Raw genomic sequence first — 22,565 nt, 5'->3', positions numbered from 1 at the left:
CACCTCTACTACATTCTTTGCCAACTCCTTCAGGACCACCCCTACTCCATTTCTCTTTCCACACCATGGTAAAACAGCTTAAACTCTGTTCCAAAGCTGCAAGCCTTGCTGCCCTTCCACTTGGTCTCTTGGACACATAAAAAATCTACCGTCCTTCTCTGCAGCATGTCAGCCAGCTCTCTACCTTTGCCTGTTATCATCCCCTCATTTAGAGTTGCAACCCTCAGTCCTACATTCTTGACTTTCCTCTTCTCCCTCTGTCTCCCAACACATTTCCCTCCTCATGGTCTTCGACTAACAGTAGCACAATTTCTGCTGACACTATTTGTCAACAGCACCAGTGGCGGTCGTTGTTAACCCGGGCCTCAGCCGATCCAGTATGGTTTCGCTTTGATGAACTTGCATTATAGTTTTGGCAAAAGTGTTTTATGTTGGATGCCCTTCCTGACACAACCCGGTCCCTCACCATTTACATACCCAGGCTTGGGACTGGAACAAGAGTTACAGTGGCTTGTGCTCTGATGTCTTTAAGTGCTTAATCAATTAACTTACTATGGTTTATGGTGCATCTCCCAACAGATCATTTAACATCTGCTTTACCAATTCCTTTCTTTCTATTATGCAACTTGGGTCTAAAATAACATATTTTAAGGATTTTTCCATCTTTTCCTCAAACTTTTTCAACTTGCTTCATCTCTTCACTTTAGGCCACTTCTGTTGTGTCTTGAAGACATCAAAGCCTGGATGTCTTTAAACTTCTTAAATTTCAATGAAAAGAAAACAGAAGTGATGGTGTTTGGTCCTAGTGGCTCTTGTGAACCTTGCCCTGTTGATCTGGGCCCTCTGGCACCACATGTAAAGAAAACTATTTCTAACTTGGGTTTTAAAATGGACAGTGATTTTAAATTAGAGTCCCAGATTGGAGCGGTGGTCAAGACCAGTTTTTATCACCTCAGACAGCTGGCTAAGGTAAAGACCATCCTTACAAAACAGCAGCTGGAAACAGTAATCCATGCCTTCGTCACCTCTCGGCTGGATTACTGTAATGCTCTTTACCTTGGAGTCAGCCAGTCCTCCCTCAGACGCCTCCAGTTGGTCCAGAACGCTGCTGCTCGGCTTCTAACTGGATTTCAAAAAAGGGAGCACATCACCCCCACTCTGGCTTCACTCCACTGGCTGCCTGTTCATTTTAGAGTTCATTTTAAGATTCTTTTATTTGTTTTTAAAAGTTTAAATGGTCTTGCTCCATCCTACCTCTCTGAGCTGCTTCACCCGTACTCTCCTGCTCGGTGCCTCAGATCAGCTGATCAGCTGCTCCTGGAGGTGCCGAGGTCTAAGCGGAGGCTCAGAGGGGACAGAGCTTTTTCTGTTGCTGCTCCAAGACTGTGGAACGATCTCCCTCTTCTCATCAGACGAGCTCCTTCACTGTCCAGTTTTAAAACTCTTTTAAAAACACATTTTTACTCCCTGGCTTTTAGCACACACTGAATTTGATCTGCACTGTTTTTATTACTTTTATTGATCTTAATGTTTTAACAACTGTTTTTATGTGTTTAAATGTTCTTGATTTTATATGTACAGCACTTTGTGGCAGCTGTGGTTGTTTTAAAGGGCTTTATAAATAAAGTATTATTATTATTATTATTCACTGTGTTGCCAGATATACAATAATTATTGCCTGTATACAGCAGTGTTAGGGTTGTTATGTACGCTTATAATAAATAGTTATTTAAAAAAAGAATTTAGGCTAAGATCAAGTGTAGTAGTACTAGTAGTAGATTTTTAAAAGGTCAAATAAAGTTTTTTCCATTTCCTTCTTATCTGGCAACACGCGTCTTTCCTCCCCTCCTATTTGGTCGGCCTTTTCCCACAGTGCATTGCGTTCACTCGTTGGATCATGGACCAAAGCGGTAAGCTAAAGGCTAAGTAGGGCCGCAGTTAACAAAGTTTTTTATGTCTTTTCTTTTTTACTCTGTGCCATCATGGATGTAGCAGTTGTTTAGATAAACATGGATAATTCTCTCGGAATACATTTTCGCTACGATAAGTTATAAATGCACCACTGGAGCTCGCGCGGTTTAGGCTAGCGCAGGATTAGTGCTAAACACATTTGGTGCATCAAAAGTTAACTCTGAACTAAGGTTTACATTAATTTGAGTTTGAGTCAGTGTTTGTAACACTGCTCGGAAGTTTATTCGATGACTATGCCAATCATAAGTGATTTGATATTACGTGCTAATAATAATATAATTGAGTTGAATCGTCAATGTTACGGTTATTAGCATAATGCTAATCGGGCTGTTTTAGGAAGACTTTAGACCTCTGTTTTCCCACAGCCTGTTAACTGAGGTGAATATCTACAGACCTTATAAAGTAATTTTCAGTAGTCCATCCTAATTTATTTATTTATTTTCATGTTGTTGACATTAATCACAAATGCGCAGCAGCATGTATCGGCCGCCACAGGAAAGGTAAAGGTGGACGACAGTGTTTTTGCACCCGATGTGCTTGTTTCTCTGTTAGCAAAACCTATTTATGAACCACATTCTGAATGGGCATTTACATCTCATCATTCAGAGCCAGCACACTTTAAGATAACCACCGCAGTTACCTGACTTTAAAACAACAACAACAAATTATTCAGTAAGTTTTGTGTCTATCCTGCTAAAGTGTAGTGGTAGTAACTGAGAGTCGTTCTCAACACATACTCTGAGCGTGATATCTCGTCATGTTGCATGAGATTGTCTATATTATTTTTAAGGTTTGACCAAAATGGCCACGACCTTTTAATTTCTCAGCACTGGTTTTAGTTGAACACTGCATGAAAGGTGGCGAGTGAAATGCATTCCGTCCCAAGATCGCTTGGCTTTTTAATTACTGTATTGATTTTGCTCTTCCCTTTAGTCAAGTAATGCCATAAAGTTGTTTTGCTGTTCAACAGACAATGATCTTCAAGGAAGTGATGGCTCTGGGAGTTTGGGTGGACTGGATGTTCGCAGACGAATCCCCATCAAACTCATCTCGAAGCCGCCCCTAAGGAGTAAACCCCAGCAGCGTGTTCAGAGACCCACCAGCAGGCCGTGTAAAAGTGAACCTGGAGAAGATGGTAGGCACGCTGCACAACATGCCTACTAGCATCTACTTGGAGTAGCGTCGAACACGTGACGCCACGCAGCAGGACTCTGCTGACGCTATAGAAACTGTTGTTTCTGTGAAGTGTCTCTCAAAACACAAGGTCACATTTCTCTAGGACTACTTCAAAGTTTGGAAATGAACTAGCAGCACGGTGGCTCAGTTGGTAGAGCTGCTGCTTTTCAGCAAGCAGGTTGCCTCGGTTCAAATCCCAGCCGGGGGCCTTTCTAAGTGGAGTTTGCATGTTCTCTCTGTGCATGCGAGTACTCCGGTTTCCTCCCACAGACCAAAAACCTGCATGTTAGGCTGACTGGTAACTGAATTGTCCCTAGGTGAGAGTGAATGGTTGTTTGTCTCGTTTGTCTCCATGTGTCCCTGTGATGGACTGGAGACCTGTCCAGCGTGTACCCTGCCTCTTACACATTTATAGCTAGACATGGACACCAGTGACCCCCATGACCCGAAAAGGAAGACGCGAGTAAATATAAAGGATAGTTGGATGTAAATGAACAATTTTATATTCCCAGTTATTTATTTTTCTAAATAAACTAAAGAAAACCCTAAATATAAATTATTTAGCTGCTTTTCTGTGCACCCCACAAGTATAATTTTATGCTGATTTGTGTTCGAGGCTACAAAGGACAGAAATGACGAGTATTAAATCGATATATGTAACATATTAATTAATTTAAACATAACAGTTTATGATCATTTATAGCCATTTGTTTGCCACTATATAAATCAGTTAGTTATTTTTTCATCATTTAATATCTAGCCTGCATTGCTTCTCAAAATTCACTCAACTGTTTGAAACGTGAAGTGTCTGAATTATGAGGTAGATGTGCTCCCAGTGGCATTTATGGCACTTTGCCATAATTTCTACTCTCATCAGTTCCACACCGCACCAGTTCAGGGCCTGCCCACTGCCAGTACCCACCACCACTCAGCCCAGTGTATGGGACCATCTTGTTCATGGTTCCAACAAGCAAACTGCTCCGAGGTGACGATTTTGGCGTAAGCAGCCGATGATCGGCCAGTGGAGCTACGTCACTGGATGACCCACCCAACAAAACTACAAACTACGTCTGAACCTCTACTTCCTCTCTGATTGTGTTGAGTGCACGTGTTTGCTAGTTTCTGGTATAGAAGCTCCAAAAATGGTGCCGTGTACCAATGATGAGGTGCAGACCTTCCTAACTTTATTGGCGCCACAAGAAATGAGCGCATTTATCGAGCTACGTTAGAGATGATGGCGCAGCGTGGCTACACCCAGACTTATGAGCAGTGCCGGGATAAGCAAAAAAGTGAAGTCCGGTTACAGGGCGATGATGGACCACAGTGGGTGGAGTGGCCCTAACACAATGTTGCGATCCTGCTCACAGAGCGGGGAAACGGGTCACTGTGGCAAATCATCGCCACTTGAGGAGAACCGATGAGACGAGAGCCAAGTGGAGTCGCACTTATCAGTGGCAAAGTGGCTTTATGTTCAACAGCTTTCTCTGCATTCATTAGTGGAAAATCTGTCAAACAATGTCAAATTTATTTTTTATGTAAAATTGTTTGGTCATTTTATATTTTAGTCGGGTTAGAATGAATTTGGAGTGTTTTATAATTCACACTTTGAATTTGGATGCCTTTACATGTTTTGCATTAACCTATATTGTTAGATTATTATTATATTATTATTGGTGCAGCTGCGGCTGAGTGGTTACAGCAGTCGTCCTCCAATGGTCAAGTTGGGGGTTTGATTCCACCAGCAATCACATGCTGAAGTGTCCCTGAGCAAGACACTGAACCCCTCATCGTCTCTGATGTGTGTCCTATAGGTGTATGAACGTGATCTAAAGCTCTGATTAGTCTCTACTGATTCAGATTATCTTTGTACAGATATAGTCTAGTAGAATGGTTAAAATGAGGACTCACATGTTGTAAAGCACTTTGAGTATCTTTAACATAGAAGGGTGCTATATAAGTACAGTCCATTTATTATTGTCAGATGTTAAAAATGTTTTCTGTACGTAGTCTGATTATTTTTTTACTTTTATTTGACACAAAACAAAACGGTATCAATTAGATATTTTTTCTTCAGTTTTCAGCCCTGTATCAGTAATCCTCTTTTCTCTTGTATGTTACAGATAAATTTAATTTCAAGCAAGAGGACAGGTTTGATTGTGGCACAAAAGCTGGAGATGTATTTGCAGCTCAGAGGAGGTTTCCCCAGCCACTGTTTTGGGACTATAAGGTAAGACTTGTGGAGCTCGGCAGCTTTGCAAACAATATTCATTAGAACTGCAGCTATAATTTAGTCAAGTATTCTATTGACAAGTTCATCAACTAAGTAACAAATGATTGGACGCACATGTGCTACATCACTGGTTCTTGACCTCTTATTGTTTTGTTTGTTTGGACCCCCTGGCTTGTACCTACAATAAAAGCTGTTTCTCGCGTCTTCATTGTTAGAAAGGGAAGGCCCCATGTGTGTGTTGAAGCTGTCAGCAGGCCTGGAAATTAAATTCAACCAAGCTCCAATTGTAGCTTAATCTGCCGTCAGGTGGTAAAATAATTTGCTAACCTGCAGCCTGGCTGGCACTTAAACAAATGCAACAAATAAAGTTAAACTATACTGCTTCACTAGTCCGGCCCAATAATAGTAGATAATTTAGTCATGCAACTTTATCACTTCTCACATTTCCTTTTTCCCATATTACCTCGCTGCTGTCAGCGACTTGACTTGCACTAGCATGAATTACAAACACCGATGTGTTGAGCTGCATCTTGGGTCCCGTCTGGTGTGGTGGACCCCCACCTCTGTGGTGTGGTGGACCCCCCACCTCTGTGGTGTGGTGGACCCCCCACCTCTGTTGCACTTGTCCATCCAGGGTTTTAAACATGCGATCAGCTAATTCACATCAGAAAACAAAAATCTGTTATTTGATTTGTCGTTAATATTTTTCAGATTGCTGATAAAACGCGTCGCGTTGCTCTTTCCTATGTAAAACTTGTTTAAAGTCCAAAGTACCGGATCAGCGCCACGTTGCAACACTTGAGTTGTTCTGTATTTATTTGATGGATTGATGCTGAACTGTGAAAAACTGCTCACCACTCGTGATGACGGCTTGCTGTTCTTGATTAAAACAGTTCTGGGAGAAAAAAAACACATGTTTTTTTAATAGTTAATATTTTTATACAATAACTTTAAGTAATAAAATTTAAATTAGTGTTTTTGTGAAAACTTTTGTCTTTAGATGTTTTTAACTCAGTCTAAAAATTAGTTTTTGTCACTTAAGTGCTATTGCATCCGAGAGCGATTATTTATTCATTCATTTGTCTTTAAGGAAGAAAATGCTTAGAGGACAACAATTGTGAAGTATTTTGTATTCGTATAGAAGTATGTATTTAAATAGGATTTTTGTGTAGTACGGTACATACATAATGAATGAAAGTTATATTTGTCTTCTTTATTTATTTTACTTCTGAAATGAAAAACTTGTCTGAAGGCTGCTTTGGTGAAATCAGGTCAACCAGCCTGGTAACTAAAACTAAAAGTTATGAAAAGTTCTCAAACATTCTGTCATTATTTGTCAAATTAAGCAAAACTAAATAATTTATAGAATCCCAACAGGTAAAAAACAGGAAAGGTTTAGTCTGGTTTAGTGTTGGGGGGTGTTCTGTGTCTGTTTTTATACTTTGTATGTAAACATCTGTTTGTAAGTGCATGTGTGATTTTAACGTTGTTACTTTTCTTGTAGTTAAATTTAGTTGGTGAAAGAGATGAGGTACCAGTTCACTTCTGTGATAAATGTGGCCTCCCTATCCAGCTGTACGGACGGATGGTACGTACTTGGCCGTCTTTTCTCAGTGTACGTCTAAGACTGTGTTCCAGTCTAACTCTTGCACCCATACCTCTTTAGATTCCTTGCAAACATGTTTTTTGCTACGACTGCGCTCTGCTGCATGAGAAAAAAGGAGAGAAGATGTGCCCTGGGTAAGAGATTCTACTATTTCTGTATATAATAGTTTGTTTGTTATGATTCTTATTTTTGTGGCAGGACTCCAAACTTCTCAAATCATTTAGACGTGTCAGAAGACCCACTCTCAGTAGAACTGTTTTATAGAAATTTAAGTACTGCAGTAAATATTCTGGGGAACATGGAATTGCTACTTTTGCAGACATGGTTTTACAGTGTGGAAGTATTCTGTGTATGAATACTCAAAAAAAGAAAACATAACTACAGTGATTGGCAGTCTATAGAGCGCACCTGAATATAAGCCGTGCACACTAAATTTAGAAAAATCAACAGTTTTGTACATGTATAAGCTGCAGGTGTGCACGTTATGAGTGGCAGCTCACAGCTACTGACATGTGCAGCTCTTGTAGATCAAGAATCAACCACCAGATGGTGTTTAATAGACTTTAACTTCCTGTTCAACACAGAGTGAACCTCGCAGGTCTTCATGACTCCTCACTCATGGTTTTTCATTCATCCTTTATTTAGACAGGTTAATCCCATTAAGCCTCAAAGACTCATTTACAAGAGAGACCTGATTTTAACAAACAATGATGACAACAGTAGACAATCATAAAAGAAAGCATACAAATTGAGAAGAATAAACGAAAGAAAATGGTGTTTAAAAAAAAAAAAAAACTACATTGTAAAGCGGTGTAGAAAACTAAAAACAGGAGCATGTCTGCATTCGTTCTTGACATGAACGTAGCAGATTCTTAAAGCCACTTGGAGAGGTCAAGGTCGAGAGCTTCAGGTCTTTTTGTAAGATATTCCAGGAAACAGGAGCGGAGTAGGAGAAGGCTCTTTGCCCAAGTTCAGTTCTCACTGAGGGAACACTGCGGGCAATAATGTCCTGAGAGCGCACGCTGTAGCTGCACTCACACAGAGACATGTAGGAGGAGATGTATGAAGGCAGCAGACCAAGAAGTGATTTAAAGATGAAAATGTACCAGTGAGAGAGTCTGCGTGAAGTTAATGATGTCCAGTTAACCAGTGAATACTGGGTGCAGTGGTGGGTACGATAATCACAGCCAGTTATGAATCTTAGTGCACCATGATAGACAGCATCCAACATCTGCAGGGTTCTTGTAGGAACGTTCATGTAAATAATGTCACTAATCAATGGAGGGAAGGAAAGTCACAGATACAAGATGTTTCCTTAACTGAAAACTGTTTCTGTTTACTGAATGACCTAACACAAACTAACATAAACTAGGCTAACAGGAACAGACTAACCACTAAAAGAACAATGATCAACAGCTAACTGAAACGATTAACAATGAACATAAATTTTACCCATAATCCCTCCCTGAGGCCATGTGACCGGCAGTCAACCACAGCAGAATGCTACAATACATATCAGTAATGTACACAAATACTACAGTAAATGTTTTTTTCTGAAGAGTGCCAGAAACGCATCTGGTTAAAAATAATACAGTAGGCTACCAGGAAGTGATTGATCACTATCTTCATTAAGCTGACCTCCTGCTCCACAGAGGTCATATGACTCACGGGGAGTGGGGGGGGGGGGTCCTCCCCTCCCCATTTCACTGGGTTGACTGTGACCTGTTCATTAATTTCATTGCTCTGATTTTTTATTTTTTTTAACCTTTTATTTATACAAGTAGTCTCATCAATACACATCTCTCTTGGGGAGGTGAGTCCTCGTGACTCAATGACATTACCTCACTGGTTCATTGTGGTTGACTGTCGGTCACATGGCCTCAGAGAGGGATCATGGGTAAAATTAATGTTCATTGTTAATCGTTTCTGTTAGCTGTTTAACATTGTTCTTTTAGTGATTAGTCTGTTCTTGTTAGTTTATGTGTTCATTATGTGTTGGGTCATTCAGCAGAGTACCATGAGTGAGGAGGTTGTTGTCATGACGACCTGTGGGGTTCACTCTGTCTGTGTGGCACGAGGACCCACCCCCCAAGAGAGACGTGTATTGGGCAGCTATGTGAGCACTCGGGTGTGACGAAGCTAAATGTTTTTGGTGACAGGAAGCTCGTTAGCCTGTCAAAAAAAAATAATAATTAACTGCAGAATTGTATAAGCCAGTGACAAAAGTAGCGGCTTATAGACCGGAAAGTACGGTAATGGCAAAAAAGATTTACATGATAGGATGATGAAAATTTTAAAATTCTGTTCAAAAAGTACTTTGCCTATGCAAAAAAATATATTTTTACATGTTACATTTTCTTAAACTTTAAAAAACAAAGCAGTAGGCTGTGTCTGTTGCAGTTTTGTAGTTGTTTATTCTCAAAAGATGCATTAAAAAAAACAAACAAATGCATTTTCATTTTTTTAAGCTAAATGTTCTGAAAAAAGTCCAGACTTTGGCCAGATGTACTGAAATGTGAAGGTTCAAGAATGAGTGTTATTTTGTGTGTAATTCATGTCATATTATCCAAAGTTTTTAAAACAGTCAATCAAGCTTTATTAAAGGAAAGAATGTTTTAAAGCTTAAATGATCTGGCAACATTTGCTACATGACTGCGGTAGTTTTGTGTTTTGGGAGGAAGTTGTTGGTCACTGAGCTTCTGTGTCCGTGTTCAGTCTCTCTCTGTACAGCTGCACAGACCCCGTTCAGCGCATTGAGCAGTGCCAGCGAGGTTCCCTCTACATGTGCAGCGTCGTGTCGGGATGCAAGCGCACCTACCTGTCCCAGCGGGACCTCCAGGCCCACGTGAACCACCGCCACATGAGGGCGTCCAAGTCCTCAATGGGCCGCCAGGATCCTGTGCACATGCCGCCCGTGCCCGAAGTCTCGGAGCGGTTCCGCGTGCCTCCGCCTCACATACCCAAAAATCATGTCCACCTCCCCAACCCGCTCCAGCACGGCAGTCACGACCCATACGGTCAGCCGCCCCCGCCAAGCCCTCACGAAGGCCCACCACCGCCTTCTGCTCTAGGGCCCGAGACTTTCCGTATCTCCACGGTAACGACTCGCAAACACAGCAATCTCATCACCGTACCCATCCAGGATGACTCCTCCACACGGGACCCCCTCTCTGGGGGTCCCAGTCAGCCCCCCCACCACCACCCTGGAGACTATCCTGGCCAGCCTCCTGTAGTGTCACATTCTCACCACATGATGGGGCCACCGCAGCATAACTTTGGGCCCCCTCCTCCCCCTCCCCCTCCTATCAGTCACCCAATGCAGCATCTTGCTCAGGCCTCCAGGACGCCACACTTGGTGTACAACCAGGCCCCTCCACCCCCGATGTCCACAGCTCCCCCACCTATCACTCCCCCACCAGGGCACATCATAGGTCAGATGCCCCCTTATATTAACCACCCACCCCCAGGACCTCCACCACAGCATAGTGGACCCCCTGTTAACGCCCCGCCACCACATCACTATAACCCCGCCTCCATGCAGCAGTTCCCCGAGGACCAGGGCACTCTTAGCCCCCCATTTAGCCAACCAGGAGGGCTTAGTCCCGGTATGTGGCCTGCTCCAAGAGGGCCACCACCTCCACGGATGCAGGGTCCCCCTCCTCAGGGCCAGATGCCTGGTCCACATCATCCAGATCAGGGTCATTATCGACCTTACTATCAGTAAACTGCTAACTCGATAAACATTAAGTGTCATTTCATTTTCATCAAACTTATTGAATAATGTGATAGAGCCTCAGGGTTTCAGGATGTAGGACTTTGATTTTTATAATAAAACGGCCCTGAATAAATTGTATGTGGTGCACATTTTAGTTAGCTGTCCTCAGTGACTCTGAACATGTTACTGAGTCTGATGAGCATTTGATGAGTGTGTGTGTATGTTGATGATGCTGATGTTTCACACACACACGCCATTAAATGATGTTACCAGTTCTTTATGGTTTTTATTGCCATATTTCTCTTGTTTTTCATGATATGGTTGTCGATTCAAGATCATACCAGCTAATAAACACTTAATGGGTTTTGTGTTTATTTATGACTTCACTTTTTTAGGGACTCAATTAGTTTGTAATACGTAAAGTATATGAAAAAAGGGTTTTGTTGTATTGAAAGTATTGATGCCTGTTGAGCTTTTCCACTGATTTTATTTTCATTTTGTGGGATAGATGGTAATGTGGAAGAAAAGTGATGCATGCAGCTTTTTCAGTTTTACAGACGCTGTAAACGTGAAAACTGACCGTCTCGTTTAGGCAACACAATCAAACGGTTTAATCTAATAGACATTTTGTTACTTTGTGAAACTTGATTTTTCCCCCCGTAAATGTTAAGAGAAATCAAAACTACTGCAAGGTGGAACGGTCTGTAACGACACTTTAATAAAAACCCTGAAAGTTTCAACAAACAGGCAGAATATTACACAGTAAGCAGTTTGAACAGAAGATTAAAACTGGACACTTTGCTGTTATTCCAGAAAAGTTGTTGGTGAACTGATCCTCCCAGAGGCAGTCGTTCTACAGTTTGGTGTATTTTAACTGTAAAAAGAAACAAAAATATTGTAAAACATCAATGTTAATTTACAGTATTCAAAAAATGTGTTGCACGAGGATTGTGTTAAATTTATGATAAGTCACATGACGTTTTACTTGTAATTAATATCTGTGGAACTTGTAATACTTTCAATATTGCCCACCGCCAAAATGTGACATAGCGCATGTCATTAATCAAAATATCTCATGAATCGCTGAACAGATGAAACTTGCTTAAAGTAATTACAGGATGTGCATCTACAACTGATAAACCGTTAGTCAACCCATTCAAGACGGCTACCACAGAAAATCAGCTTTAGCAAATGCAAATGGCGAAAACAGTCAATTTTACAGATGCTGAATAGAGAACGCTGCGACAGTTTAGTGAATTAGTAGCTGAAATTTCCCCCAGCGTACTTTATGCCAACTTTGTTGGAGAATTTTGGTGTGAATACTTTTATTATATCATGGCTGAGAACATGTTTCTGTAAGACGTGCACAAAACATTTCGTCTCGGCCTGAAGGCCAGCTCACTGACTCGGTGCCTCACTGGTGTTGACGCCATGAGAACATGCCCAAAACATTTTCTTTTCTCCACCTGGAGGCCGACTTGCAGACAGCCATGGATCAGGTCTGTGCGTCTTATGAGGGAACACGTGCTGGACTCTGCGGCTGTATAAAAGTCTGCAGCAAACTATTCTACACTCATTCTGTGACATGTCCCATGCATATGTATTTATGTAATCTGTCTTGAATGAGGCCTTGCAAGTAAAAGGGTTGGATATACAGGTCCTTCTCAAAACAATTAGCATATTGTGATAAAGGTCATTATTTTCCATAATGTAATGATAAAAATGAAACTTTCATATATTTCAGATTCATTGCACACCAACTGAAATATTTCAGGTCTTTAATTGTTTTAATACTGATGATTATGGCATACAGCTCATGAAAACCCAAAATGCCTGTCCCAAAAAATTAGCATATCATGAAAAGTTTCTCTAAACAATCTATTAACCTAACCATCTGAATCAACGACGTAACTCTAAACACCTGCAAAAGATTCCTGAGGCTTTTAAAAACTCCCAGCCTTGTTCATTACTCAAAACCGCAATCATGGGTAAGACTGCCGACCTGACTGCTGTCCAGAAGGCCATCATTGACACCCTCAAGCAAGAGGGTAAGACACAGAAAGAAATTGCTGAACGAATAGGCTGTTCCCAGAGTGCTGTATCAAGGCACCTCAGTGGGAAGTCTGTGGGAAGGGAAAAGTGTGGCAGAAAACGCTGCACAACGAGAAGAGGTGACCGGACCCTGAGGAGGATTGTGGAGAAGGGCCGATTCCAGACCTTGGGGGACCTGCGGAAGCAGTGGACTGAGTCTGGAGTAGAAACATCCAGAGCCACCGTGCACAGGCGTGTGCAGGAAATGGGCTACAGGTGCCACATTCCCCAGGTCAAGTCACTTTTGAACCAGAAACAGCGGCAGAAGCGCCTGACCTGGGCTACAGAGAAGCAGCACTGGACTGTTGCTCAGTGGTCCAAAGTACTTTTTTCGGATGAAAGCAAATTTTGCATGTCATTCGGAAATCAAGGTGCCAGAGTCTGGAGGAAGACTGGGGAGAAGGAAATGCCAAAATGCCAGAAGTCCAGTGTGAAGCACCCACAGTCAGTGATGGTCTGGGGTGCCATGTCAGCTGCTGGTGTTGGTCCACTGTGTTTTATCAAGGGCAGGGTCAATGCAGCTAGCTATCAGGAGATTTTGGAGCACTTCATGCTTCCATCTGCTGAAAAGCTTTATGGAGATGAAGATTTCATTTTTCAGCACGACCTGGCACCTGCTCACAGTGCCAAAACCACTGGTAAATGGTTTACTGACCATGGTATTACTGTGCTCAATTGGCCTGCCAACTCTCCTGACCTGAACCCCATAGAGAACCTGTGGGATATTGTGAAGAGAAAGTTGAGAGACGCAAGACCCAACACTCTGGATGAGCTTAAGGCTGCTATCGAAGCATCCTGGGCATCCATAACACCTCAGCAGTGCCACAGGCTGATTGCCTCCATGCCACGCTGCATTGAAGCAGTCATTCATGCAAAAGGATTCCCGACCAAGTATTGAGTGCATAACTGAACATGAATATTTGAAGGTTGGCGTTTTTTGTATTAAAAACACTTGTCTTTCATTGGTGGGATGAAATATGCTAATTTTTTGGGACAGGCATTTTGGGTTTTCATGAGCTGTATGCCATAATCATCAGTATTAAAACAATTAAAGACCTGAAATATTTCAGTTGGTGTGCAATGAATCTGAAATATATGAAAGTTTCATTTTTATCATTACATTATGGAAAATAATGACCTTTATCACAATATGCTATTTTTTTTAGAAGGACCTGTACAGTAAATAGTCACCTGCCGTGTGTGTGTGCGCTTCTTTTGAGTGAACAGTATAAGAGAAAATTTCTCCAACATTTTGGTCCTTCGAGTGCCGGCCCCAACACGTAACCTCAAACCGCCAGGCTTGGATCTGAAACCGTGCACGGAGAAGAATTAATGTCCTCTGGCTGAATTGCCGAATTTAAAGAGACCAGGTCTGCTGGTGGGTCGAGGGAGGTGATGGACGTCCAGAAACAAGCCACATGCACTGAGGGTAAGGAGCTGAACTTATTCAACATGTTCTGAAGTCACAAAGGGACTTTCAGTAGATAGTCGGGGACTATCAAAATAAAAGGAAGTTCGAGGAACTTCATTCTTGTCCGGAAGTAAAAAGGTTGGATGTAAATCTATCTTCACCTGCCGTGTGTGTCCGTGGTTCTTTTCAGTGAACAGTCGTGAGTGAAAATTTCTCCAACATGGTCAGCTCTGTTAGCAAAGTATCTCATGAACCACCTGACAGATTATAATGAAAATAAAGTGCCTGTGTCATCAAATTTTCATAATAAATAACGTCTTATTGGAAAGATATCATATTACAGAGTTAAAAAAAAGTCAGATTTCAGTTGGTTCAATAAACGAAGGACAACCAGGGAGTTGTATTTTCAAAGGGCTCCCCTTTGATGTCACTTCCTGCTTTACTTTGGCTGAGCTAAATAAAAACGACAAGCTAATGTGACGACACCCATCTGCTCACTACAGACTCATGTTCGGGCTGCTGTTTAATATACCATATTATTTTACATTATTAGTGTTTAGCGTATATCTTAGATCCTTGTATACCGTTTCTTTTTTATGCTTTATATTTTTGCTATTTTTGGATGTAACTGGGACCTCGAGTACACAATTTCATTGCACCTCATGTACCACATGTGATGCGAATGACAATAAAGAACCTTGAACGGGGTAAAATCATATGTCAGATTTCTTAAATATTGTGTTGTTGAACTTTTTGTAATTGTAGGATATGTCACAGGTACTTTTTTTATCACTGGCTCTCTAATGAGGCGCATGCATTTCTCCCCGCTCCCTGTTCTCCTCCTGCTTCTTTTGCTCTCAGTCTGTGTATCGGAGCAGCTTCTTTTTTTACGCATCTTCCAAAATGAAAACTACTGTTTTGGATCTGACCAACTGGACTTTCAACGTAAATGACTAAATCTTTTCAACAAAGCGACAGGGTCCTGGAGAACCCTCATCTGCATGTGATCTAAAGCTCTGATTAGTTTCTGCAGATTCAGATGACCTTTGTGTCTAGTAGAGTGCTGTATGAATGAGTGTGTTGGAGGTAAATGAGGCACAGATTGTGTTGTAAAGAGCTTTGAGTATCTTGATTAGATATTAGTACAGTCCATTTACCATTTATATTTATCTAGAAACCATAGTGCAACTGAAACTTTGCTAGATTTTTCTATGTTCACCAACATGTTTAACAAACAGACCTTCCCAAGGACCGGCAGCCATTTTAAACAACTGCCTTGCTTTTTTTCACGTCACAATGGCTGCTGTGAAAAACTCTATTATATATAGCCAGCAAGTTCTTTACCTCCCAGCTTCTGCCTCCGTCTTTGTCTTTCTCAAGTGCTTGCAGCATGGCATCATGTAGGGTTGGGAAGAACATGGAGGTCACGATCTGATCATCGAAGAACATACAATCGTGCAGTTTCTCCAGTATTAAGGCTGGAACAACAACTCTATGGTTTACATCCATATTTCAGCAACACTCACATTTACTGGGGTTGTGCTTTCTACAGAGAAAAACAGTGTTCATATAAAAAAAGGTTAACTTACCATCACATGAAACGATGTAAACATCCACTTCAATTTGGATGAACTCTTTGAGTGCCTGTGGAGAATAGAATGTTAGCTCAACATTTGCTTTATTGATAATGTCTAAAAATGTGGTAAATTTAAATCAGCAGAGCTTGCATGCTTTAATGTCTTAAATAAATTGTCGTGGAGAGCTTTTGAAGACTAAGAAGAGATTCCTAAAAATATTTCTATACATCTGATCTCTTCTCCCATCTCGTCTGGTCTGGTTTAGTATCTTCCAACCACAAGCCTTAATGGGTGCCCGCTAAACATGTCCAGTCATAATCAGAATTAAAATCCTAGCATTAGAAATGGATTTGTTGTAGCCCGCTACTGCGCATGTCAGACTTTTAAACCAAGATCTTTTTATGAGAAGGGAAAGTTTTTTTCAGACCTTTAAATAACATTATGTGTGATTTTGTGCAATCCTGAGAGACGAGTTAGCGCTTGAAGTACCGGTATATGTTCAGGAACACTCTCAGCTATTCCGGCATCAAACTAGCACAGAATCTACAAATATTATTGTTGTTATTGGGGCCAAGATGGTGTAGGGGAAGGGGGGAAGGGAAGTCTGAGATTGTCATCATTGTATGTTCCCATACAATGGCAAAATTAGTTCTCTGCATTTAACCCATCACACCTGAGATACACTAAAGTGGAACAGTGGGTAGCTATGTAAGCGCCCGGGTAGCAACTGGGGATTAGGTCTCTTGCTGAGAGACACAACGACATGTGGGAATGGCTGGGAGTTGAACTGAGACTTTCTGGTCCCCAATCAGCTGCTCTACCCAGCACCCCTTCTTGGCTCAAAGGTAGAGGCAGCTGACCTGGGACCAGAAAGTTGCAGTTTGACTCCCTGCTATGCCCACATCATGGTGTCCCTGAGCAAGAAACCTAATCCCTAATTGCTCCTTGGGCGCTTACATAGTTGCCCACTGCTCCACTTGGGTGTATCTCATGTGTGATGGGTTAAATGCAGAGAGCCAGTTTCGTCTTTGTAAGGGAACATACAATGATGACAACACATAGCACCTGTCCTTACTTACTTGTTGACATTTCTTTGTTGACTATGGTAGATGGAAACATAGTAGTGGTAACACACACAGAGAGACATATACAAGAAGGTTATTGTCTTTTACACCTAAAGTGGCATGCAGTAATCCAGTTGTACAATGTAAGTTTTGGTTAAATTGATCTCAAAACGGTCCAATCTAGGCACCATCTGAGAAGGTCCTAAACCATACCATACCATTTTATTTATAGAGCACTTAAAACAGCGACAAGGCCAACCAAAGTGCTGTACAGACAGAACAACAGGTAACACACAAAGCAAAATACAAAATTAAGTAAATCAGAAATATAGACATAAAAACGATGCAGATAATGACGACAAACCAGTGTGGAGCATACAGGTTCAAAACACAGATCATCTTGTGTTGAAAGCTACTGAATAGTAGTGAGTTTTTAAACGGGACTTGAAAACCGAGAGGGAGGGGCCAGTCTGACAAGCAGAGGTAACTCGTTCCAGAGTCTTGGTCCTGCTACAGAGAAGGCCCTGTCACCTCTGCGCTTAAGACGAGATCCTGGAACTGTGAGGAGCAACTGGTCCGCTGACCTCAGGGAACATGGTGGGACATACGGTTGTAGCAGATCAGAGAGATAAGGGGGGGCGAAACTTTTCAGTGATTTGTAGACATACATGAGTATTTTGAACTGGATTCGAAAGTGAACCGGTAACCAGTGCAGGGAGGCCAAAACTGGTGTAATGTGCTCTCTTTTGCCTGTACTGGTTAAAAATCGGGCTGCTGCATTCTGGATCAGTAAATTGGCTGGGGTTTTTCTTCTGAGATGGAACCCACACCCAGACTCTTCGTTCTAGTAATTTTTGAGACTACCCAGATGAGGCACAACTTTTAGATATATTCACACTTTTGCATTTTTTCCCCAAAAGTTGTATTAGCTGTTGAAATATGCAATATTTTTTAATGTTTTTTGATTAAAATTTTTGGTATATGCGTATTACCTACAATAAAACTTACTAAATATGCATTAGAAGTCTGCTGCATAATTTGAAATAAATGAATGAAATCAGCAGTCATGTTACGGTACCAACCATTACGAGTCATTGTTTATATTTGAACAATGACAAGTATACTTCAGACAGTCTTGGCATTGAATGAATATTGAGTCAGTAATGCCGTCCCCGGATGTAAACAAAGCAGAGGAAGAACGGTGGATATATTAAACAGTCTGGTACTTACCAGATACGTACAACGTGTTTACAGGGTACATACCAGGAAGTACAAACCTGTCATGGACTAGGTACGTATCGTAAGTACAGGGCAACAAAACATTCATATACAGATACCACGTATGTACTAGGTACTTATCACATATATATCAGGTATATACCCACTAAATGTAGGATTTCCAGTTTTTCTCCTGCAGCTTTTCTACACCAGATGACATCAACAAGCACACACCTGTGGACCATTCCAATAATGAGCTTCAGAAGTGTAAATGGCAGTAGATGACATCTATCCGACGCTGGTGCATTATCTACCTACTGGTAGCTTGTGTTCCTGGCCTTATATATGTCCTTGTGATATGGGAAAACTAACCTCTATCTCCTGCATGTTAAAGCACTGATTCCTGTGTGGCTCCTGTGCCTTGGACCTCAATGGTTTCTTCTAAGCCTCCTCGTGATCGCTACAGCCATCCCTTGCTTCCACTACTTGCCCACATATGTATGAACCTCTCTGGGACTTCCTTGTTCCTTGCTACTGGAAACATTTGGACCTTTGTCTCTGTGATAACCTTGGACTCCAACAGTAAGACACTAACTGGACATCAAATTATCCCCAAGGATCTAAAGCCTCCTACTAACTTTGTTCCTTGTCTCCAGGGTTCCAGTCCCTCCCTGATGATTGACATCATACTGTTTATTAATTCACTTATTGTAAATAAACAGTTAAACTTCCTCTGGTCTTGGAGTTGCAGTTTATGGTCACTATCTGGGTATAGAGCTAAACATTACGCTAAGTATCAGGTATGTACTACGCATGTTGTTCTTTTTTTTCAGCTGCTCCTTTCTACAGGGGTTGCCACAGCAAGCATGAAATATATGGCAATTATTTTACACTGGATGCCATTCCTGGCACAACCTGGGCTCCAACTCACAGCCTCAGGGTTACAAGACCACAGTACAGATAGATAGAGCTTATGTACTACACCTGTGCTGGGCTGTATTACGTGTTGCTACCTAGAAAACAGTTTGTTGTGTTGCGGTTCCTTTTAGTGAATTTATGGCATTTGACTTTTTGAAGGGGTCCTATTTTGAAAGATTTTTAAACACTATCCTGCATGACAAATATTGAAGATTGTTTTTACCATTTTGAGTCCCTTCATGCCGGAAATGTCCAGGAAGGAGACAGCAGAGAAATCCAGGATCATACTGTGGAGATCCACTTTGGGAACATTGATCTCAGAAGGAAGGTCAGCATTCCAATTTATGTGGAATGGAAGGTCCTTGAGATCTGTTGGCAGATCCACCTCGTCCAGGTTCACTTTAGAGTTATCGGTTGTTTGGCAGAACAAATCCCTTATTCCTTTCTGTTTGGCAAATGTAATGAAGATTAGGAGAAAGAGTTTCATGAAACAGTGTTTGAAATAATAACTTTATAATGAAAGTGCTCAAGATGTTTAGAAGAACAAAAATTTAAAGTAATCTATATAAGGACGGACAGACAAAAAGGCAACTAGTCTAGTATTTTACATTTGCTTGACGCTATAGTTTTTGTAAAAGTCCCACCTCTTTAATATCCTGATCTTTTTCCTGCAACATTTTTTTGATTTTTTTGATGGCCTTGTTCCTCTTCTGCAAAACCCTCAGGGGGTTAAACCCAACCTGGAACACAGTTTTAGCATCATCATTGATTTATTTCAAGACAAATAAAACTGCCACTGTATATGCATGTATATGGAGTGTCATACATACAGCTTCTATCATCTTCTTCCTGAAGAAATCAACATTGGCAAAGAAGATAGGTGAAGGTACCCGGAAGATTTTTATCCCTTTTGGTTCAAACATCTGAGAAGGAATGCATGGTGGCGTGAAACCATTCAGCTTTTATTGTAATCAAATGTTTAGTTTCATTTAACATACTTACGTGCAGGTAATCTTTGCGATTTCTGTAGAAGTCAGTCCCAGGGATGTTAGCTAAGATGGAACAGTGGGGGCTAAAGAGAGACAGGAAGTGTGAACAAATAAAAGCTTAACCTTCAGGAAAAGTACAGATAATGATGGCAAACAATGAAATTTGTGACCTCATTCATTTTAAGTTCAGCACTCATTTTCACAAAATACTATTAACGGGATAGACAACAGCATCTTAAAGGTCTGTTGGGGGTGCCGATCAATTCCTAGTTTTGTAACCATGTCACAATGATGTACTCCCCCTAAAGGTCGTAGTCCTACTCTTACTTTTCAAGGTGTGTGTGTGTGTGTGGGGGGGGGGGGGAATGATGTTTCATTTCTATTTTGTGAGGTAAGGGGGTAATGAAAGAGTTGAGCTAGCTCACTCTTTGACATGGACTTTGACAAAAAGTTGTGTAAGTATGTGTTTGAACTCGGCACTTGTAAATTGCAGATCAAATTTCTCATTGAGAGTCATCCCCAACAAATATTCAAAATGTCAACATTTTGATCAAACCTTTAAAAATATTGTGTGCAATTTCAAGCTCAGAGAATGTGTTGTAAATGTCTCTCAGCTACTATCACATTCATTTATTTCATCCATCCATCCATCCATCATCTTTACCCGCTTCTTCCTTTTTGGGTTGTGGGGTCTCTGGTGTCTCCAGTCCATCACAGGGCTTAATTTATTTCAGTCTATAAAATTTATTGAGTTAGAGCTAATTTTGATTTTGTTAGAATAAAACTGATATGCTGTGGCAACCATCTTCAATTGAATTCGTCCAGAAGGTGATCATTGTTAAATGTACACCCAGTGATTACATTCTGCATAAGTAATTAAAATAATCATTATAGTGTATGAGATATTTTGCTAACAGACAGACAGTTTTTTTTTTACACACATGGAAAAGCCTCGGAACCGTGCTGAGTCGAGTAGAGCCGTGCTGTACCGTCACTAATGGAAAAGGGGTAATAGTATGCAGGCAAAAACATTCTTGTCTGCCTTTGCCTTTTGGCAGTGGGTGATAATTAGCAGAGTTTTGAAGACTGAATATAGCATGCCTTCTATTAACTGTAGAGTGGTGTACAAAAGCTGTCACAGGGCTGACTTGATTTTAAATTTATAGACTCAAGAAAGTATTCACCTGATAACTTTGTCCTCCAAGAAATTATGACAACTATCAAGTTTCTGTGGACCGCCCTCTCTGGGTTAAGAATGAGGCGCTGCTTCAAGTGGAGGAGTTTACGTTTTGAGGATTTGTTCACTTGTGACAGAAGATTGGGCCATGGGATCAACAGACTGATCATTGTAGCTTCTTAAATATTGCGTACTCTTTATTGGTCTGTTGTGGTAAAAAGGGAACTGAGCTGCAAGACAAAGTTCTCTACCGGCTGGTTTACGTTCCTATCCTCAGCTATGGTCAAAAACTGGGTAAAGACCGAAAGAAGGAGATTGCAGATACAGGTGATTGAAATGAGTTTTCCTTGTAGGGTAACTGGGCTTTCCTTTAGAGATAGTGTAAGAAGTTCAGTTATCTGGGTGAGACTCAGTGTAGTCTCTGCTCCTCCACATCGAAAGGAGCTGATTGAGGTAGTTTGTTCATCTGGTGAGAATGCCCCCTTGACATGTCTGTCACGACTTATGTCCTGAAGACCTCCTTAGGTCTAGCTAATGATGGTGCATGGATGGATCAAGTTTCTGAAATATGTACGGTATATCAAGAGTGCCTCTGAATAAAATTAAACATCTTAAACATTCCTGATATTTTCATTAGACTTTCAAAATGTTGTTAGCGTGAACTACAAAAATTTTATGAGCATTTTTGTATGCTCAAACCGTCTTCTGTGTAGAATGATGCGACTGTTTTATTGTTGTCCTGTATTTTTATATATATAGCCACAAATTAGCTTTATTTTTAATTTAGCCTTTTTTTTACAGTAAATGTCATGAATTTTACATTACAATTGAACCCTGAAGATGACACTGAGCAGCTCTACGCCCAATCCCAAGGCCAGACCAAGATCCAGTCCCAACAAAGTGGCACCCAGGCACGTTCCCACCCACACCACCTGCAAACATCCAGTCAAACAGTAAGAATGAGACATCACGAAACACATCACAAAGTGACGGGTTCAAATGTTGTTGCTCATGAAATGGTTCCTGAACACCTACACACTCTGGCTTGTCTCTCCTCCAGAGGTACAGTATTTCTCTGAACTGCATCAGCATCCCCTTCAGGTTGACAATCACCAAGGCCCCCAGAACAGACTGCAGACAAGTCAAATATTATCTTAGTGTCATTAAAACATCTTAATTACAATTCCTACATTGAGATCCATCCATCCATCCATTATCTTTACCCGTTTATTCCATTTTTGGGTCACGGGGGGTCGCCGGTGCCCATGTCCAGCAATCACTGTGCGAGGGGCAGGGTACACCCTGGACGGGTCGCAAGTCCATCACATGGCCACACAGAGACAAACGAGACAAACAACCATTCACACTCTCTCTCTCACACCTAGGGACAATTTAGAGTTACCAATCAGCCTAACATGCATG

General features: G+C 41.2%; 2 protein-coding genes across 2 annotated transcripts in view; one reads left to right on the top strand and one right to left on the bottom strand.

Moving 5' to 3' along the window:
* Positions 1–1,864: 1,864 nt before the first annotated feature.
* cbll1 (Cbl proto-oncogene-like 1, E3 ubiquitin protein ligase) lies at positions 1,865–11,062 on the top strand. Its single transcript, XM_037695810.1, has 6 exons — positions 1,865–1,910; positions 2,942–3,106; positions 5,268–5,374; positions 6,882–6,965; positions 7,044–7,117; positions 9,699–11,062. Exons 1-6 carry the CDS (start codon positions 1,898–1,900, stop codon positions 10,705–10,707), a joined length of 1,452 nt encoding a protein of 483 aa, XP_037551738.1. The 5' UTR covers positions 1,865–1,897; the 3' UTR covers positions 10,708–11,062.
* Positions 11,063–14,075: 3,013 nt separating this feature from the next.
* LOC119428562 (chloride anion exchanger-like) overlaps positions 14,076–22,565 on the bottom strand; it is a 94,919-nt gene continuing 86,429 nt past the window's right edge. The window contains exons 13-20 of the mRNA XM_037696244.1: positions 21,969–22,075; positions 19,980–20,049; positions 19,808–19,900; positions 19,622–19,717; positions 19,201–19,422; positions 15,790–15,844; positions 15,545–15,678; positions 14,076–14,246 (exon numbers count right to left, since the gene is read on the bottom strand). Coding sequence (XP_037552172.1) covers positions 14,076–14,246; positions 15,545–15,678; positions 15,790–15,844; positions 19,201–19,422; positions 19,622–19,717; positions 19,808–19,900; positions 19,980–20,049; positions 21,969–22,075 — 948 coding nt within the window. The remainder of the gene's footprint in view (positions 14,247–15,544; positions 15,679–15,789; positions 15,845–19,200; positions 19,423–19,621; positions 19,718–19,807; positions 19,901–19,979; positions 20,050–21,968; positions 22,076–22,565) is intronic.

This window comes from Nematolebias whitei, chromosome 22 (assembly GCF_014905685.2).
Source record: "Nematolebias whitei isolate Nwh7 chromosome 22, NemWhi1, whole genome shotgun sequence".
In the NCBI taxonomy this organism is placed as follows: Eukaryota; Metazoa; Chordata; class Actinopteri; order Cyprinodontiformes; family Rivulidae; genus Nematolebias; species Nematolebias whitei.
The sequence above is the reverse complement of the archived record's forward strand: the minus strand, read 5'-3'. Positions and strand labels throughout refer to the sequence as shown.